General features: G+C 36.0%; 1 protein-coding gene across 4 annotated transcripts in view; it reads left to right on the top strand.

Annotated features, from left to right (window-relative positions):
* Positions 1 to 14,190, top strand: part of LOC145293054 (ETS homologous factor-like) — a 190,087-nt gene extending 175,897 nt beyond the window's left edge. For all 4 annotated transcript variants that reach the window (XM_080139375.1, XM_080139377.1, XM_080139373.1 and 1 more), the window contains exons 7-8: positions 3,395 to 3,587; positions 13,996 to 14,190. In XM_080139375.1, coding sequence (XP_079995501.1) covers positions 3,395 to 3,587; positions 13,996 to 14,104 — 302 coding nt within the window. In that variant the 3' untranslated portion in view covers positions 14,105 to 14,190. The remainder of the gene's footprint in view (positions 1 to 3,394; positions 3,588 to 13,995) is intronic.
* Positions 14,191 to 22,027: the final 7,837 nt, after the last annotated feature.

Genomic DNA, 22,027 nt, shown 5'->3' on the forward strand with positions numbered 1-22,027 from the left:
TCGCCTAAACGACAGTCGAAGCTTCTAACCGTTGTGCTATGCGGCTGCTGCTATGTGGGCAGTAAATTAACAATGTTTTGACATTGTCCAAATACTTTACGGTAATGGTAATTTGTATATCACTTCCCAATATGCTCAACGCAAGATAGGGAGCATTATACATATATATATATATATATATATATATATATATATATATATATATATATATATATATATATATATATATATATATATATATATATATATCATTCAAACACTACCGTGTTTGGATATATGATTAAGTGTCAGTTTTAGTAATTTAGAACTGCTTTAAAGCTTCACCGCTCACTCATTTTTCGACCAAATTTCAAACAATTATTGCAGTTTATAGATCACGATCTCAGCTATATTGTGAAAAACATTTCAATTTTCGTTTAGTAAAACAAAAGTTATGGTGAATTTTCTGGTGTTCAAAATCGTAAAATATGTAAGGAGGTGAGCGACGTTTTTTATGACTGGTTTCCATAGCAACCACTCGCTTCAGCGACAACTGTTCCTATCAATTCACCACTCTTGCGAAAAGAGAAGTAAAAAGTGAAATAGAGAGAATGAAAGGGAGATAACTGGGTGATTTTATTGAAAGCAGACTAGTGCCGTACATATGTGTATGTTACATTTATGGGGGCAAAAAAATAAGATTGAAATTAAACAAAGAACAAATAAATTTTACTGAAAGCCTGGAAAATCATGGATTACAATAGAAAAATGCGAGCATGAAAAGTAATATGGTTAAGCTTAAACATGGAAAAGTAAAGGACTATTTGTTAAAACTGGAAAAGAAAGGACAAGATATCTAGTAAAAAATATAATAAATATATAACTTAAAATTTTGCAGCATTAAGATTTTTTTAATTCAATTTATAACATTATATAATCAATTCTTAATGCTGCAAAATTTTAAGACATTTTTAAGTTATCTTCCAAAGGGATTCCCTTTTCACCACTACTGTTCATCATAGCTATGATGCCCCGTAAATAGTATGCTAAGAAAGTGCCAAACCGAATGCAAATTCATAAGTAAAAGTATGAACCCCATAATGTACATGGATGATCGGATATTATTGGCAAAAACCAAGATGGAACGAGAGACGCTTATGAACACAATCAGAATCATCAGCTACGATATCTTAATGGAATGCGATACGGAAAAGTGTGCACTGCTGATTATAAGAAGGGGGAAACTGGGGGCATTGGAAGACATGGAACCATCCAACCAAACCGAAATTAAGACACTAGGTGAAGATGACAGCTAGAAATATTTGACACATTCTAGAATTAGTTACCATCACAGCAACAGAAATAAAGGAGAAATTTTAAAAGGAATACCGCAGAAGAACAAGAAAACTCCTCGAAATTAAGTATAATAAAGCGTATAAACGCATGGCCAATGCCACTCGTAAGATATTCCGGACTGTTTATAGGTTGGCTCAAAAAAGAATTGAGGCATCTCGACCAGAAGATCAGGAAACTCATGACTATGCACAATGCACTATAACCAAACTGACCGAATTTATGTGGAAAGGAAAGTCGGAAGAAGATGACGTTTGTACAGAAGACTGTGTAAATGACACTAAAAAAGAATTCATAATGCAGAACACTGAAATAATAATTACAGCAGCAAGAGACACTGAAAAATCAAAGAATACAGAAGATAAAGCTAAGACGAGAAAAGAAAAACAGGAAGAGAAATGGCTACACGGACGATTCATAAGGATGGCAAAAGATGAGACTAACGAATATACTTGGACATGGCTACAATAAAAGAAAAACTAAACAGAGAAACTGAATTCCTAATAACAGTCGCACAAGATAATGCAATTAGAACCAACCTCATCAAAGCAAGGATCGGCAAGACACAAGAAAACAGTAAATGCAAACTCTGTGAAAAAGAGAAGAAACGATGAACCACATAATAAGCGGATGTAGCAAATTACTTCAAAAAGAATATAAAAAATACACCAGATCAAGAGGAGAAGGCAGTACACTGGAAATTATGCAGACAACTGCATCTTGAACAGTCAGACAAATGGTACAACCAAAACCAGCAGCAGTACTTGAAAACGAGAATTACAAAATCCTATGGGACATGAATGTTCAAACAGATAAACCCATTCAAGTAAGAAGACATAATAGTTAACAAGAAAAAAGTCCTACCAGATCATAGATTTCGCCACTCCAGCAGACCACAAATCAGTAGATTACTTACCATTTTGTCCTAACGGGTAGTTGAACACTGTTCATAACGGCATTGTTGATATATCCGCTTGCATAGACACAAATAGAACTTAATTTTCTCCCTTCCATAGTTGTTCTATTAGTTGGATGTGCATTCAAACAAAAGTTAATGTTGACTTGGTTACGAATCATGTAACCGACAGAACAACCATCTTCGATACAGAAAAGGAAGACACACATGTGTATGTGGATAAAAATGTAAAAATATTTATCATCTATGTAATAAATTGATCTTGACACCTGTCTCCATAGAACTATAAACACAGACGCTACATATAATTTCAATATAATCACACTTCAAGCCAATAACTGATGCATATTTCCAGAAATTAACAGTTACTTCCAAAAGATTTAACAATTCACTACATTAATTTCGACCTATATAACTCTCACAAAAAAATCATACTTACAAAAAAGTGAACGCAAATTTCAAACACCAAAAAATTCTTACTATTATTTTCCCAATGTACACCAGGACTTTAACTACATTGGTTACATTTTTTAGCTCAGTCCGTCAGTGTTTCGTTTCTTATTTCTCTAACTACATTATTTCTCATGAAATACGAACCGCTCCTTTTTGATTCGGAACTTATTCTAAAGTAGTTTTGATGGACTGACTACAATCACATTCTATATTAATCGCCAAATTTCTGGCCGAAAACCGATCACAATGATTTTTCTAAATCTCAGTGCCCTTTATATTAAATTTCGAGTCTGTAGACTAAAAATTGACAGAGTTATTGCGTAGGGAAATGTGTACACACACACACACACACGTTCACTTTGATAGATAGATAGATAGATAGATAGATAGATAGATAGATAGATAATACTTTGGCCGGCAGTAAATATCCTTCCTACACTGATGATTACGTAAGTATGTAACTAATATATATATATATATATATATATATAAGTGAAAGTATCTGTGTGTGTCTGTGTATCTGTGTGTCTGTGTTCATTTCCCTATTCTCTCTCTCTCTCTCTCTCTCTCTCTCTCTCTCTCTCCATCTATCCATCTATCTATCTCCATATCCTATTAATTCTATAACCAACCAACTAAACCTGTTTCTGTTTAACATGTGTCAGCAATTTTCTCCTTTTCTTTTTTTCCCAGTGAAAAACCAACATTTGTGGGAATTTCTGTACGACGCCTTAAAGAATCCCGGCTACAACCCCCGCCTCATGAAATGGGAAGATGAAATGGAAGGTGTGTTTCGGTTTGTGCAATCGGAGCGCATGGCACACGTGTGGGGCGACCTCAAAAACAACGGAAACATGAATTACGAAAAACTCAGTCGAGCCATGAGGTATGTCTCGATTTCATTTATCTGTTTAGTTTATACACCATCGAAAACGGTACTTCTATGAAACAAACCCCAATGTTTCTGGCTATGATTCACGGAACAAGCCGGAAATGGCCGAATAGTCAATTAGTACTGACAGTTAATAAAACGACTTTTTTTTTTCTTAACATAAGATCAGGGTCAATTAACGTGAAAGCATTGAACACTCTAGGCAACCGATAATGCGCATATAAACATATGTAAGCATTATAATTTTCTCTTACTTTCGAGCGAAGGTCATCCTCATCATATCGTATGAATCCGAAGATGCTATTGTTGGCAATGGTTTCCCCGATATTTTTCTAGTCAGTATTTTTTCTAGAAAGACATCGGGGATTACGGGAAGGATCGCGTGAAGGTTGATAACATCCTAAGCGGAAGTGATTTGTGTGTGTGTGTGTGTGTGTGTGTGTGTGTGTGTGTGTGTGTGTGTGTGTGTGTGTGTGTGTGTGTGTGGAACGAACTGAATTCGATCTTGGGATACCTTGGTAGTCGGTTCGTGTTGTTAACTACTAGACCGTTGTCACCTCCCTCTGGGAGCGTAGAGTTAAGGAGTGTCACATTTTCAACGTTAAACAAATGAAAAGTTCACACATGTCGTTTCTCACAAATACGTAAGGTGCACATGTCCGTTTTTGCCAGTGAGCGATCAACGCGCAAATCAACAAAACAACGTCCTTTATACATAGGTTGCACAGTTGCTGCTCTTACTTTTCCGATCGTCGCTTTTTTTGAGTGGTCCATACCAATTGTGGTCGTTGATCTTCTGTTTATCTCAAGACGAATCTACTTATGCATAGAAACACAATGGAGACTTGCAAAGGTTTCAAAGATATTATTGGAGAGATAGAAAGTCTGTTTATGATGGGGCGGGGGACTACCTCGGCTAAAATTAATTCCTTTTTACTGGTTCTTCTACTTGAGAATTGAGAGACGCAGACGACAAATATCGAGTTAACATTCTTTTAGATCCTCTCTGCCTTTTCAGACGCATGTTGCTGCTATCTCTTCCCGACTCCGACCGACTGGAAACTGTTCTGTCTCTCGAACACTTGACGTTATCTTTGTGGCATTTATTTTTAGCGTATTTTTTCTAGGGAGCTAACTCACTTCAATCACGTTAGCTGCACGTTGGGTCTATTTCCGTTTGATTCCAGGTTATCGTGACATGTACTTTGTAACCTTCGCCGAAATTCGTTCTAGTTAACATAATGATGTTCCTCCATCGTTTGCAAAGATAGCCGTGATCATGCACTTGTTCTGTAGGTGCAGAGATTATTTGTTAAACCGATTCGAGCGCTGAAATATTTTCCGCATGTTGGACACCTATGCGATGATTCTGTAGCAGAGGAACTGACTGTCCTTCTTTTCTAATGTCACGTTTCCTTTTGCGTTCTTTATTGCATGCGGGTTCAGCAATTGATAGCTACTTTGCATCTGTTTTGGATTAGTTTTTTCCCACACAAGTTACAATATAAGCCGAACTGTTTGAGGGGTACCGTCAGACTGTCCTTGAACTGTTTCTGCTGCCCTCTTGCAGTTCTTTTTGCTTTTGATTATAAAGGAACTGTTTTTGGAATCCTAAAACTGACACGCGATATATATGACCTGCCCAATAAATCTGGAACTATCGCAACATGGTGTGCGGGAGATTTGATCGATCTAAAGTATCCGCGTCCGGTATCTTCATTTTCAACAGTCTATGAAGGCAGGAAATGTGGAAATAGTCCAATTTCTTGGCATGTCTGGCATATACGGTTTCACAAGCATACATGAGGATGGTAAAAATCACAGCTCATATACTTGAAGTTTGGTCTGCAGCCGAATTCCTTTACGCTCCCACACAGTAGTTCGGAGACGTTCAAAGGAAACGCTATCTTTGTCTATACTGCAGTCGACTTCGTCATCTATGTGTAATTCTCTTGCGAGAGTACTGCCTAAGTAAGTAAATTTGTCCACAGCTTTTAGGTTGGTTCTATGAATTGAGATCTGGCGCTCAACATATCTTTTCCCCTGAGCAGGATGGCACATTACCTCGGCCTCCTTTATGTTAATAGTTAGACCAAAATTGTCGCACGCCTCGGAAAAACGATCAACAATATATTGCATGTTTGGCTATGTGTTGACATTGAGGGCACAATCATCAGCAAATAGAAGGTTTCCTATGATGGTGGTCTTAATAAGTCGTTTTAGGTTGAACAATTTTCCGTCTGCCCGGACGAATCCATATTTTTAAAAAGGGGTGATAGGTGAATATATATATATATATATATATATATATATATATATATATATATATATATATATATATATATATATTAATTTCTTTCTTTTTTCCCCTCCTTGAGCGTTTTTTTTTATTATAAGAAAGGAGTTAGTTGCCCTTTGTTTACATTTTTCTTCGCCCACATTTTAGGGCGTATTTACTTTTTTATTTTATTTAAATATTATTTATTAATTATTAATTAATAATTAATACGTGCAGATGACTTACTTTTATGCACGTAGTAATTATTAATTAATAATTAATAAATAATATTTAAATAAAATGTGTGTGTGTGTGTGTGTGTGTGTGTGTGTGTGTGTGTGTGTGTGTGTGTGTGTGTGTGTGTGTGTGTGTGTGGTTTTGATTACATTACTATATATTATGTTTAATATAATAATGGACAGAGAATTCTTCATTTAATAATAAATACGTTATCTGCATGAATTAAAATATCATACGTAAGCGTATCTTATGACCGGGCAACGCCAAGGGCCTGCCAGTATATATATATATATATATATATATATATATATATATATATATATATATATATATATATATGATGAACACATAACTTGTTTGTTGCTTTTTTATTTCTCTCTCTCTCTCTCTCTCTCTCCATATATATATAATATAAAGCTGTGTGTGTGTGTGTCTGTGTGTGTGTGTGTGTGTGTGTGTGTGTGGTCACGAATAGGCTCCTATATAGTTGACTATTTTTAAAAAAAACTGGTTACATATAATGATAGAAGATGTATCGAGACACAGGAATCGGTATGTTTCATCTGGCAGAACGGTGGTTCATTAAAATTGTGGGGTCTGCGTTCGCGCCTGGTCCACAATGTATGGAAATAAAAAAATTTAAAAATTTAAAAAAAACGTTTACAAGTGTTTTTGATATAGATGTACATAAGAATACTTTGATAAGTATGTTTAACTTAAATAGGGATGGTATAATAAAATTGTTGGGTCTGCGTTCGCGCCTGGCCTCCATGGAATGGAAATAGGCAAAAACTTTAATAAAGACTTTTCATATCTATTATTGTAAGTATATTTTGATAATTATGTTTCAGTTTGAAGAAATATGATATAATAAAATTATGGGGTGTTCGTTCGCACCTGACCTCCATAGAATGGAAATATGTCACAAAGTTTAACAAGGTTTTTTAATATAGATCCACAGATTGTGATAAGTGTTTCAGTGTGAACAGGTATGGTATAATAAATTATGGGATTTATCTATTTTATTTTTACTTTCATCATATTTTGCTTTGGTTTTGATACCCCCAAATTCGAAGCTATCTCTTTACAACCTTTCCTTTTCATAACCTATCATACTTTCATAAATCAGAGTCCATTTTCTGTAGGCTGTTTTTGAACCCAGTCAACGACGGGTACTTTTGCTAGTATATATATATATATATATATATATATATATATATATATATACATATATATATATACATATATATATATATATATATATATATATATATATATATATATATATATATATTGCATTAATAAAGTGAATCTGCGTAGTTTATTTTACTGTTATATGTAATACTTTGCTTCAGTTTGTGTCGATCCGTTACACCTCTGCATTATATTGCCTTCTATAAATTACTTTTTTATACAAATAAGACACTGCTTTAAACAAACTACATTAGCCTTTTAATATTATTGTATTTGAGAGGAGGAAATATTGACCCGTGCCTTTCCAAACAGCACAGGTACAAATAAAATATACTGATAATGAAGAAAAAAAAACAGATAGAATATTCGTTCTTTCAATGCGCCAAATTATTCATTATATTTTTCTATTATGTTTTACTTTCTCCGGTTAGAACAAATTGCACACTGATTTTTTTTTTTTTAATTCAATTTTCACCCCAAACAAGGCACAGTGCCACTTTGAAGCAGGGGGCTACTATTAGGGAATTAATTAGCGGGGTCATTATGAAGGGAGAAGAGTAGAAAGATGTTTGTCAACATTACACTTGAACTACTGCATATCATTGCAGTTGGGAAAGCAGAATCCCGGAAGGGAGTTCCAAAGACCCGCAGTTCTGGGGAAGAAACTATTGGAGTAAAAGGCTTCCTTGCACCTAGGGATCTCTACTGTAAAGGGATGAGACTTAGTAGCTTGTCGGGTTTGTCGGGGGTAGTTACGTCGGGGAGGTACAAGTGTTTGCAGTTCGTCAGAGCATTCACCATTAAAGTATTTGTAGAACAGGCAGAGGGATGCAACATCTCGTCGATGGGACAGAGGTTGAAGCCTAGATGATAGTTCAGGACCTATCAGGTTGGCGACTCTTTTTTGAACCCTGTCCAGAAGCGAGAGACAAGCAGCAGATGCACCAGCCCAGATGTGACAACAGTACTCCATACATGGGCGAATGGTTGCCTTATAGAGGTATAGGATACTGGCAGGCGTAAGTAGTTTTCTAGCACGGTAGAGGGAGCCAACCTTCCTTGCAGCAGCCTTGGCAATGCTCTCAATGTATCTATTCCAGTTCATATTCCCTGTAAACGTTAGGCCGAGGAGTCTAAAAGAAGTACTTTCAGGCAATGTGTTCTTGGCCATTGATATTGGTGGTAGAGAAGGTTTCTTGTAGTTATTGAAGGAAACAAGCTTAGTCTTAGCAGCATTGAATGTGACCAACCATTTATGTTCCCATTCCACTACGGATTGGAGGTCGTCCTCTAGTGTTTCTGCCATTTCCTTGGATATGTGTTCATTTGTTTTCCCCTCATATCTGTTATAGAGAGTTGTGTCATCGGCAAATATACCCATCTCCGAAACAATATTATCAGGGAGGTCGTTTATGAATATCAGGAATAATAGAGGTCCAAGGATAGACCCCTGAGGTACTCCCGCATTTATGTCATATTGTTTGGATGTATGTCCGTCGAGGACAACTTTGATTTTTCTATTACTTAAGAAGGATTTAATTACATTATGAATTCTTCCAGTGATTCCATATGATCTAATTTTCCTTAGAAGACCATCGTGCCATACCCTGTCAAAAGCCTTAGATATATCAAGGGCCACCGCTCTACCCTCCCCTGTTTTATCCAATGAACGGTATATACGTTCAGAAACTACAGTTAAGATATCTGCTGTTGAACGGGCTTGCCTGAATCCATATTGTTTGTCAGTCAGGAGTTTAGCAGCTGTTAGGTGCTGGACTAGGGCTTGATTAACTAAGGACTCAAATATTTTGGCGAAAAGCGGGAGGAGGCTAATGGGCGATAATTTAGTGGGTCAGTTCTTTCACCAGAATTCTTGAAGACTGGTACCACAGAGGCGGTTTTCCAGCAGTCGGGAAAACAAGATTCGTTAAGGCATTTATTGTAAAGTTTGGACAGAACTGGAGCAACCTCGGCAGAGCATTTTTTTAATAGCACAGCCGGGATGAGATCTGGTCCACATGCTTTTGAGGTGTCTAGGTTTTTTATAATAGCATGTACCTGAGAAGGGGTGATTTTCAAATCGTCAAGTGTGGCGTCTGTTCGCAGAGGAAAATCAGGGAGTGAGTGGTGTACCGAGTTCAGTGTGGAGTTTGAGGCAAACCGACTGGCAAGCAGATTAGCCTTGTCAGTTGCCGTGCAAGCAACCTCATGATTGTTTGTTAGTGGGGGAATAATTGACTGTCCATTATTAACTACGCTGTTGTAGATTTCCCAAAAATCCCGGGTTCCTAATTTCTGTGCTTCGATGCGCTTTCTGGTGGTTTCAGAGTAATCTGTCTTAGCTGTGTCTATCACTCTCTTACAATTATTTCTAGCTTCTATAAACTTCTGTTTATTTGAGCTGGACTTATGTCGGTTGAATCTGCGGAACGCATGCTGCCTTTGACAAATGGCAGCTGCACAAGCAGAAGTAAACCATTGGGTGAGAGTGGGGCTTGCTATAGTATTTCCGTGCGGGAACATGTGCTTCAATAGCAGTTTTGAACCATTCAGTTGTCTCATTTGCACACTGTTCCGCTGGAAGAGTAAAGATATTTTGCCATGGGGCATCTCCCTGATGGCTTCCCAATCAGCCTTTTTGTAATACCTCGTTGTTTTGAGAAGTGGGTCTTCAGTTTTAGGGCGAGAATTTAGGCTGATTTCTACCATTATCACAGCGTGATCAGCATTCCCGAGTGGGCTGTGGGCATTTGTTGTACAGTCATTGGGAACCGTTGTCAGAAAGAGATCTAGAAGTGAGGCATGTTGATAGTGCTGGTCTGGGAAACGTGTCGGAAATGTAACCAACTGAGATAGGGAATGAGATATAGAGAAGCTATGTGTTGCGTTACCAGCTACGTCTGTGTGATTTGAGAATACTAGCCAGTTACTGTGGTGGACATTGAAGTCACCAAATACATGTATTTGTGCGCTAATATCGAGGGAGAGTGCTATATCTATGCTGTCTGAGACTTTGTTTATTAGGGTACAGTCTTGGTTTGAGGGAGAGCGGTAGAGAAAATACAAGTAGCTAATATTGTGTTGCATATTTAGTCTGAAGCACATAAAGGCCTGGCCCTCTGATTCTAGTTTTATTTCTCTAGTTAGGGGGAGGGTGTTTCGAATATAGACTCCAAGTCCATGCATATGTCTGTCCGAGTCCTTACGGTAGAGTGGGAGATAACCAGGCATGTTAAAGTGGTTAGAGGGAATGGAGGAGTGAAGGTTAGTTTCACTTAATGCTAAGATATCCGGAGTGTTTACAAGGAGAAATGACTCAACATCATCTAAGTTAGTTCTAAGCCCGCAGATATTAGTAAATGCAAGCCTCAAGGGAGGAGGCAGGTTGGTTTTCTTTGAGTTTTGTCCTGGTTTAAACGTAACTTTTGCTTGAGCTGTCATTTCATTTTATTTTATTTAAAAGTTTCAGTTAGGGTGGATGAGTGAGGGGGTGCTGGACAAGTAGTTGTGCAGAATACCAGACATGCGATACAAGTAGACCATCAGCTGTCCTCACCCACAGGATTGTGGCCTCAGGAAAGCCCACCGGGGATGAGTGCAGGGTCCCTTTCCATGCGCGACATGGCACTACAAACATCCCGATATTTTACAACTGTTGATGGAGCAGCCGCTCTAAGCGCTACCAAAGAGTTAGGGCTCCTGTACTATCAGTCGGAAACAGCAGCCAGGAACTGTCAATCTGGTACCCTCAATCCATTAGGCAAAGCCAGCCCAGTCCAACTGCACCGACATATATGGCACTGAAGCACCCCACTGTGTCCAGTTTAGGGGGATGGGATGTGGCGGGAGTGGGGGAAAAGCGGCGTTCATTGCCCTAGTCAGGAAACAAGGTCAACCACTGGGTGATTCAGACGAGTCCCTGTGATAGTACCTCTACGCCTGGCCAATAGGCAAAGAAGGAGTATGAAAGCCCGGCGATAGACAGAGTCTATCTCCTCTTTAAGCAGTTTAGGTTTGCCAACCGGTGATTTGTTTGAGTCACCAGCTCTAGGAAGGTTGTCGTCCAGGACTGAAGAGGCCTCCCTCCCCTAGGTTTAGTTTCAGAGTTTTCCTTCTCCTAGACGGATGACCTGGGAAGACCTACGGGTCCATCAGCTCCGAGGGGGTTCGCCCCGCGCCTGGGTCCTAATCCAGGTATTTCTGCGACCCCGCATGGGTAGTTAATATTTATTGGTTATTTAGGTTAATATCTCCTGGAAAAACGGGCATTTAGGTTAGCTTCTACAGAAAATTTTCACTCCTCAGGCGTGGCTAAAAAAGGGCATTATTATGCTTTCCATTTTCATTTTTACTGGGAGAGGGTATAGGTAAAAATTCATGCAGTAGAAGCAGCTAAATTAGCTACAGTATTGGATCGAGAGAGACGAGTTAATGTATGGTTAGATATAGTTTTGTAAGTTTAGCAATGTATGGTTAGATATGATATGAACATTCTGAGCTTTCTATGTTGTCTCATGAAAAATTTGAAGCGGGTGCTTTTGTTTGTGATGCTCTCTCTCTCTCTCTCTCTCTCTTTCTTTCTCTCTCTTTCTTTCTCTAGTTTTGTTTTGTTTTTCAATTTGTTTTTTTTTTCCATCTGTTTTGTTTTGTTTCTTTTTGTTTTTTCTGTGGGTTTTTTTATTTTTTTATTATTTTTTTTTTAATATTTTTTTTTAACATAACTGTCCTTCCCTAGATTCATTTCCTTCAACACGGATGAGAAACTCCATGTACCTCATCTCTGATAACCTTCCAGAATATCAGGGGAGGGGAGGACTAACAGATGCTACGCCTTGCCCAAATATGACCTGGAACTGTGCAAGGCAGGGGCGTTCATCTCCCTAAAGCATTATACATACACGTTCACCTGAATACATACAGCGCCTAGTATTTCGAAATGATCACTCATCCGGTACTGATCAAAGTCAGGATTTGATAATTTATGAGGGCGGTTCAACAAGAATTTATTTACATTGGACTTAAAAACGACCATGTTGCAATTAGCTGAGACGCAGCTCCCGCGGTATTGTGTTTCATAGACGAGCAGTTTAGGAAATAATATTTGCTCATAGAATTTTCGTGCAGTTTTCGGTAAAGAGAAAGAAAACCATCAACTATTGTTGTGACTAGACAAGATGTTGGCGAGAATGTTTTACATGGGTGAACATAGACTTAAGCTAAGTCGAATACGTATCATGAAAATAACGATAGAGAAAAAAAAACGACTGTGAGAAAGGGGGAGAAAGGAGTGGAAAATAGGAATTACTAATTAGATTTCGAACTCGCTTTAGTAATCTAATGAGAACAGGTGTGTCAACGTGATTATGATGTATATAACACTAGCTGGACTCTCAGCGTTGTCCGGTCGTACAATACACTTAAACATGATATTTTAATTTATGCAGATTGCGTATATATTATTATAGAATCCTCTATTATTCTATTATCCTCTATTGTAATGTATAAGTTCACCGGGCATATTATTCCTCGTAATATTTATATATTACGAGGAATAATATTCCCGGTGAACTAATTCGCAAAAAAAAAAGATTTTTAATAATAATGATAATGTCGTTCATCAAATTCTGTCTGTGTTTGTTTACAATATTACGTCAGCTGATATTTGGGCTTGACGATCTTAAAAATAGTCTTTCTTCTCTTATAGATAAAAAAAAAAAACAAGAATTTTTTACAGGGGAGTATTCTACGTTACACCGGCCAAGATTACACCGGTGTAACGTAAAAAAAATATTCCCCTGTAAAAATTATTTTTATCTATAAAAGGAGAAAGACTATTTTTAAGATCGGATTTTTGGGGGGGGGATTTTCGATACTTATCGGATGAATTTCGATACAAAACATATCTAAGAACACTGCCAGATATATAAATTAGCTTTTGTGTGAAATTTGCAAAAGATAGGTTCAGCCGTTTCGGAACCTGTGAGGAAGGAACTCACGCGCGTGCGCGCACAAGTGACCTTTATATAATAGTAGATAGGCATTCTAATTGGCAACTAAATGTATTTAGTAGTAGTAGTAGTAGTAGTAGTAGTAGTAGTAGTAGTAGTAGTAGTAGTATAGGAGGGGTTTTCATATTGGAGATCATATATCGGGTGCATTTTAAAGAGAGACGAGGACATGTAATACAGAATTGACGATGAAGAGAGAGACCTTTGTGACAGATGTAGAGAGAATTCATTATTGAATGAATGTGTATTACTGTTCTTTTTCACAGAGGGGGGGGAGAGAGAAGGAGAGAGAGAGAGATGACATTTATACATATTACAGTTCTGTGAATTCTTATAACATATATTAGCGAGAAAAGATGGTGATCAGTTCTTGTACATCAGGAGGGGAGACAATCATTACTTATGATGGAGGAGGTGTTAAATGTTAGTCGCATCTCTTCGTAGAGATTGATAACTGCACACCCGCCTGCACTCGTGGTAGCAATAAATGCTCTGAATAGAACTTAGAACCCCTTCAGCTTACGAAATTTATTCAAACTTCATATTGAGTTGACAAAGTAAATAAAAGTTGAGGTTTCGTTTTTACTTGATTTTTATTTATTTTCTTTCTTTCTTTTTTCTCTCGTTTTATCTTTTATTATAGATGCCTCTCTCTTTTTTTTCTCTTGTTTCCATTTTCTAGACATTATTATCGACGCGGAATCTTGGAGCGAGTTGAAGGCAGGCGATTGGTCTATAAATTTACAAAAACCGCCATTGACAAATTGAAGTCACGACCGAACAAGACTTGAATCCTTCACTTTTTTATACTTGCTATGTTTTATTTTTTATATACATTTAAAATATTTTTACATACATATTAAACAAATTGTTTTTATTTTTTGTCTGCTTTTTTTTTCTCTTCTGTACAACTTATCTTATAAGTTGAATATATGATTAAGTGTCAGTTTTAGTCATTTAGAACTGTTTTAAAGCTTCACCGCTCACTCATTTTTCGACCAAATTTCAAACAATTAATACAATTTATAGATCAACTTTTCAGCTATATTGTGAAAAAAATTTTTCAATTTTCGTTCAGTAAAACAAAATTTATGATGAATTTACTTGTGTTCAAAATCGTAAAAAAAAAAAACGTAAGGAGGTGAGCGACGTTTTTTCATGACTGGTTTCCATATCCAGGTCGTTTCAGCGACTACTTTTACTACCAATTCACCTTTCTCTCGAAAAGAGAAGTAACAAGTGAAATAGAGAGAATAAAAGTATGAAAGGGGGATAATTGGGGTGATTTTATTGAAAGCAAACGAGTGTCGTACATTGTTATTACATATGTGTACGTTATGCTTATGAGGGAAAAAATAAGACTGAGATTAGACACAGAACAAGTGAATTTACTGGAAGCCTGGAAAATCATGGATTACAATAGAAAAATGCGAGCATGAAAAGTAATATGATTAAGCTTAAACATGGAAAAGTAAAGGACTATTTGTTAAAACTGAAAAAGAAAAGGACAAGATATTCTAGTAAAAAATATAATAAATTTATAAATTAAAATATTACAGCATTAAAAAGAAAATTATTCAATTTATAACATTATATAATCTTTTCTTAATACCGCAATATTATAAGTTATACATACTGATAGTGGTGTAGCCAGTGGAGTGTTTTTTTGTGAAAGTTTGGCAGGAGGGAATAGATTGGACTTCAGTCGAGCACTTGTCATGAAATAGCTTGCTCTAGCAAAGACAGGTTCGCGACGTCTCTTCTGTGGGAAAGAGGTTGCAGAGAAGAGAAAATAACATCACCTACTAGGTTTTGAAGCCAAATTTGAACTTTATTAAGGCAGAATAGAGCTTGCTGAGCAGCTCCTGTCCAGATGTTGCAGCACTACTTCATTTTAGGACGTACCTGGCTCTTATACAGATAAAGGATTGCATCGGCAGTGAGATACCTACTGGAGTGGTAAAGTGATCCAATCTTTTTTTTTTTTATGTGTTCCATTTTTTATCAGAATGTTTACGTTGTTTGATTGTTCTGTAGAGTAAAAAATGTTTGTATTTTGGTTTTGCAGAACATGATTTAGTTTTCTGAAAGGAGAGAACAAAAAATCTTTTAGACTAATAACGTCAATGATTGATACATTTTGGGTCAGGAACCTGGTATCTTCAGACAGCCTGATCTGGTCGCACAAGGATTATATATATATTATATATATATATATATATATATATATATATATATATATATATATATATAATATGCTAGCAGTTCAGCCCGACTTTAGTCGTCCCCTATCTAACGTTCATAACTTTATGTGCATATGTATATATATATGTGTGTGTGTGTGTGTGTGTGTGTGTGTGTGTGTGTGTGTGTATTAAAAAGTTTGATTCATGTCCAGATAACCTATATCTAAAATTTCAAGCGTTTAGACCCAAAATTGGTGAAGGAGTTTGGTAGGGTTTGCAAATGTCAGCTCTTTCAACTTTAACTTCTTGGCAGACAAATTTTCGCCCTAAAACTGATTAAAATGTTTGCTGTATGTCTGAATACCCTTTATGTAAAATTTCACATGTTTAAACCCAAATTTTTACTTTGACCCCTTGGCGGCCAAATTTTCGGTAAAAAAAAAACGATTAAAAAGCTTTCCCTATGGCTAAATACACTTTATATAAAATTTCAAATGTTTAGGCCAAAAATTGGCTGAGTAATTTGATAGAGACCGCAGATGTCAATTTTTTTAACTTTGACCCCAATTTTGACCCCTTAACATTTATTGTTTTGGGCTCAAATCAAATTAAAAAGTTTGATCTGTGTCCAAGCAATCTACATTTAAAATTTCAAGTGTTTAGACCTAAAATTGGCAGAGGAGTTTGGTAGAGTTCTCAAAGGTCAAATCGTTAAACTTTGATCCCTTGAGAACCAAATTTCTGTCCGAAAACCGATTAAAAAGATTTTCCCAAATTCCAATACCCTTATGTCAATTCTCGAGTCTGTAGACTGAAAATTGACAGAGTAGTTTGGTAGGGAAATGCACACACACAGACACACACACACAAACAATTTCACTCTCACTAAGTTCTCAAATAGCTAATATAAAGTATTTTATTTAAAAACAATGTATATTATAATGTTGTTTGGTGGACTGATGTTTCATTGGATTAGACATACAATTACTTGCTACTCTAAACAAACGATAGCATCATACACTCCTTTACGAGCGCGGATTATTCATTATGGAGGAACAGAAAAAGGTGGACACCGCTGGTCCTGACTCGGTGAATTATGTTTCTTTCCCCTGTTATTTCCTCATCATAGTAGGGAGTGATATCATCGGTATGGCTTTAATCTTCTGAATAATATTCTCTCGGACATCTTTGACATAGATAAGAAACAGTGTTGGACTTATAATAGAACACCGAGGAACATCAGCATTGCTAGAAAAGGACAATATTGCGACATATCATTCAGAGTTACACAGATGCTTTCAGTAGAAGCCTTGTTGGGCGTATTGCCGTTGCATAATTAAATTAATTAATTGCAAACGGAAAATACTTCACAAGCATAAATTACGTATAACGGGGTATACAGTTGTATCTGCCACATCTGGGCAGGAGCTGCTAGAAAGGACTTGGCCTGCCTTGATAGAGTTCAAAGTTCGTAGCCTCGTAGGAGATGTCCTTTTCTCTTCCTTGCAACCTCTATCTCACAGAAGAGATGTTGCGAGTTTGTCTCTGATGTATCGTTATTTTCATGGAAAGTGTTCGACTGAGCTTCAATCTATGGTCCCCCCTCGCCAAACTTTCACAAGAAACACTCGTCTAGCTGTAAACACTATCAATAATTTCCCCCCCCCCACTCTTTATATGTGCCTAAACCTAAACGTAGATTCCATGAGCAAAGCTTCTTTCTTAGAACTGCACGCCTGTGGAATTGTCTTCCGTTTTCCTGCTTTTAGCTGACTACAATATGGTTGTCTTCAAGTCTAACGTAAATAAGTTCTTGATGAACCGTTCCATATAAGTTATCAAATTTACCAAATTTTCATTACTAATGATTACTATGTTGTCCAATTTCTACTGTACACTCTTTAACCCTTATCCTTGAGTGGCCTCTTGGCCTTGATAATGTGGTGATGCATATGTAAAAAAAAATAAAAAAATAAAAAATAATGACTAAGGCTAGGACAACAGTATATTCTTTTCATTGTTTTGACTCTTATATCTTATATGTTTGGACTTTTATATCTTATATGTTTTTATATAGAGTGATGTGGTTCTCGGTTGATTAACTGTGTCTAACTGTATCGGACATATACTCGAGAGTCAATACAATGAAAAGAATATGCTGTTGTCATAGCCCTAATAATGACTAACTAGACAGAACCAAGTACTAATATAGACGTTCATTAACACATTGACAACTGCAATTCGGACAAGTAATATAACATAATAGAGCAATACAAATGTTCATAACTCACTCAGTGGATGTAAACCTCTATCATTCATAGGATGGATATGTTCCGCTAACGTAAGGCTTGTATCTAACCTGGAAGATAAGTGTGTTCTGCCCTGTAAGGTTGCATGCTTTCTCTCACATGAGTTTTGACCCACCGTACGAGAGAATATGCTTTTTCGAATCGCTCGTCAGCTCTCTGTTTTCCAAGGGAACCACTCACCGGTGTATCTACGACCGGTATTGCTTCCCTAATTCTCCTACAACCTCACTATGTCAAGAACCTTACTACTACGTTCATAATATTGAAGTTTGTGCAGAAGACCAGAATGCTATATACTTTCGAACCTCTTTGAAACGTCCAGCGCAATGGCCTTACACTCTCCTATGATCGATAAGTTAACAAATTCGCTCAACCACAACAGGTAAAAGATAGAAGAAAATTCGAAGGCACAATGTTTGAGAACAACAATAGGGATTGAATTAGATCTGGAATATACAGCGTGCAGTTTTTAAATTAATAATTTGTGACTTGTGTTGTGTGTGTGAGCTGCAGTAATGCTTGAGTGTGAAAATAATTATGTCAGCTTAAAACGAAACATCTAACATATATATATATATATATATATATATGTGTGTGTGTGTGTGTGTGTTTGTTTTATTTGTTTTTTGATAGCGATACAATTTGAACGAATTCAATTATTTCTACGAAAGTGCATTTTTACCTAAATGCGAGTTGGGAATAATTTTCCCTTCGACCAATTTGGTACCTCCTAAATGGGGAGCGGCATATATATTGTTTGAAATATAACTATCCACTGACACGTGTTTCGACGTCTACGACTCATCAGAGTGACTGAATCTAGCGAGATTCGAAATCGGGACCTAGTGATAAGAAGCCTAAACCTCTACCACACGGCTAACCTCGCATGACTACTAAATGTATCGCTTATTTATGTAGATGTTTTTATTTGTTTTTGTTAGCGATACTTTTTGAAAATTCAATTATTTATACGAAAGTGAATTTTTACCTAAATGCAAGTTATATTGCGTGTGTGTATATATATATATATATATATATATATATATATATATATATATATATATATATATATATATATAATGTTGCATTTCCATATATTTGTAACCTAACTTCCTTTCTCCTCTCCTGATGAGAAGCATTAGGCTTCGAAATTCCTAGGTATAACGCGCGTTTATAAACCCTCTTTATTTAATGTATTGGCCGGTCAATAATGTGACTGACCCACGTGTTACGTGAATGTCCCGGAAACGGTACCAAACTCTGACACAATGGCCCGGCCAATAGAATTAAAGATATAAGGATCAATCACAAATATTCTTTTGTCAGAGTTGAAGAGTGAAGGCTTGACTTATGATTTTGGATGTGGCTGGTTCCTTCCTTCTAGCTGGAATCTTCTTCAGGTTGGAGTTCCTTTGACTGGAAGCGTCTTCAGGCACCGTTTCGACATTTAAGGCAGAACAAAGAAAAACGCGCAACACAGGTTGTAATATATATGCGAAATCTTAACTATTTTCTTTCTATACGTAAATATATTACAATTTAAAAAAAAAAACAATCAAAAACAACTAATACTTTAACTTTTAAAATTTATAGGCTTTGAGCTAGTTACCTAGATAGTCTTAACTAGTGCTGGGGGCGCCTCAGATTTTCATTTACAGAGAGACAAAAAATCTGTCCTTACACCATAGCTGCCAGGAACAGAAAAAGGATCGAGTTCTGTCAACAATTTACTGTGATCCCCTTCTTTTTCTGTATCGCTCCACGCGCGATACAATCACCTCCCGGCTTTGGATGAGGAACCACGACGACCAGTGGTACTAGCAAATAGTACCACATTTATTGATGACTTCTCTATTGAACTGACAAATATGTTTAATTGAATTTTATATTATGCTCACCCCTCATGTACACACACACACGCACACACACACACGCACACACACACACATATATATATATATATATATATATATATATATATATATATATATATGTATATATATTAGCAAGGAGACCCGACGTTGCCTGAGATTGAATGATGATTAACGAATATTTCACACTCCTATATTTTTATTGTCATCGAAATTTGTGAAATCGCCCGCAAGGAATCTTCACATGCCATAACTTAGTCCAAAATATATGTTATTCTACATTGCACTCTAGAGAAACTACTGTTTCTTTGATAAAATTATTTTATATAAAGTTTTTTCCAGTTAACGAAAAAAAAAAAATTTACGTGCGTAGTTTGAACCTACAGACTACGTCATGCAAAAAAAAAATGAAAAGAAAACACGTAAATTTTCAAGTCTAATAAAATTCTTTCCAGTTAACAAAAAAAAATGCATTAAGAAATTTACGTGCGGAATTTGAACCTACAGACCACGTCATGCAAAAAAAAAAAATATATCAACTTACCCAGAGTAGAATTTTCACGGCCCGTTGTTCTATCATTGCTGCTAAGCGATGACATGGAAAAGATGGCTTTACTGATGAACGATAAATTAAAATAACGGTTTCGATTATCGGTAATTATCGAGGTATTCTGAGACAAGACTTAAGATCACTCCCAGACTTATACCCTAAAGTTCTGTAAATTTTTTAAAAAATCTGTTCAGTCGTTTCGTTCGGAGTCCAAAAGGATCTCTCTCTCTCTCTCTCTCTCTCTCTCTCTCTCTCTCACACACACACACACACACACACACACACACACACACACACACGTGCGCGCGCGAGCGCGCGCACACAAAACGTTTATATATATATATATATATATATATATATATATATATATATATATATATATATATATATATATGCTTTAAAAGGACACTTCATTAGCCTTAACAAAACAACCTATTACATGATTTGGAGTAGAAAATGTCTAAAATGTTTGGGTGTAAAGTTACTAAATATTAAGAAGAAACATAAATTCAGTGAATCTTGCTTAATTGGTATCGAATTAATATGGATCAAATCTAATGCAAATCTGAAATATTTGAATATTCGAATGGAAAATTGTGTCTGGATTATGTCTATAGCCCCCATAAAATACTTCATTCGGAGAATACATATTAATTGATGCCTAACATCTATTATTAAAATTTAACAAAAATTGAAAATATCGAAATATTCACGAAAGTGATTCCACCATCTTTTTATCGTTACCACTAAAATAAATATATTATTCTTAACGTTTCTCGGGTATAATCCTAAATTGTTAATGATCGATTCATTAGTTAAGTGAATGCTGTGTAGACAAACATATAAACATATTCACATGTCTAACTTTATATATAGAAAGACTAATAAACATTAATTTCGAAGGAAGTTCACAAAATTCAATTACTGAAAGCAGTCTTATGTCAACCCTTGGATATTAATAACGCGTTCAAGCATATAAATTAAAATAATGTTTTCTAAAATAATTACATAATTGAATTTTAATGCATTACAATAAAATAAAAACGTAATTTATGTATCAGCTTTAAAAATGACAGGGGCAGATAATTGCGTATTTTCAACGTTTTTGCCCCATGAGAGAAGCAAAAAATTATATTTTTCAAAAGAGCAAAGTGTAGTAAATTCTGAGCCTAAATCGCGGTGTGACTTTATTGTGAGAAAACAAAATTTAGTGTAGCCATTAAAACTGATATATTGTATACAGATTATTACTAGGGCTAGGACAACAGAATATTCTTTTCATTGTTTTGACTCTCGAGTGTGTATCCGTTGATATCTTATATGCTTTTATATAAAGTGATGTGGTTCTCGGTTGATTAACTGTGTCGGATATATACTCGAGAGTCAAAACAATGATAAGAAGATTCGGTGCTTCTACAAAATTGGGACGAGATTTTCGGAAATCGTAAAACTGAATTTCACATGAGAACAATGATATCTACGTATTCCTCGTATTTTTTTAAGATGATTATATCCAAAAATTACGAAAATTGATGAGGTAGAAAATTTTTTATTAAAGAAAATAAAAAATAGAATTTGACGAAAACAATCGTAAAACAGATGATAGTTCAACAGGGAGGTAATTTCCGTTCGAATTAAACAAAGATTGCAGCAATTTTTCACCTGCTAACACGATTAAAGTTATGTTTTTTTGTTTTTTTTTAATAATTCAATAATATTCGGGTAATTTCGACAGCATAATTTGGATGCTACCATTGTAAATTATTAGAATTGACAAAAAAATCAGTTGAAACCATCT

The sequence above is a fragment of the Euprymna scolopes genome, chromosome 14, assembly GCF_053919585.1.
Source record: "Euprymna scolopes isolate OS-2025 chromosome 14, ASM5391958v1, whole genome shotgun sequence".
NCBI classification, from domain to species: Eukaryota; Metazoa; Mollusca; class Cephalopoda; order Sepiida; family Sepiolidae; genus Euprymna; species Euprymna scolopes.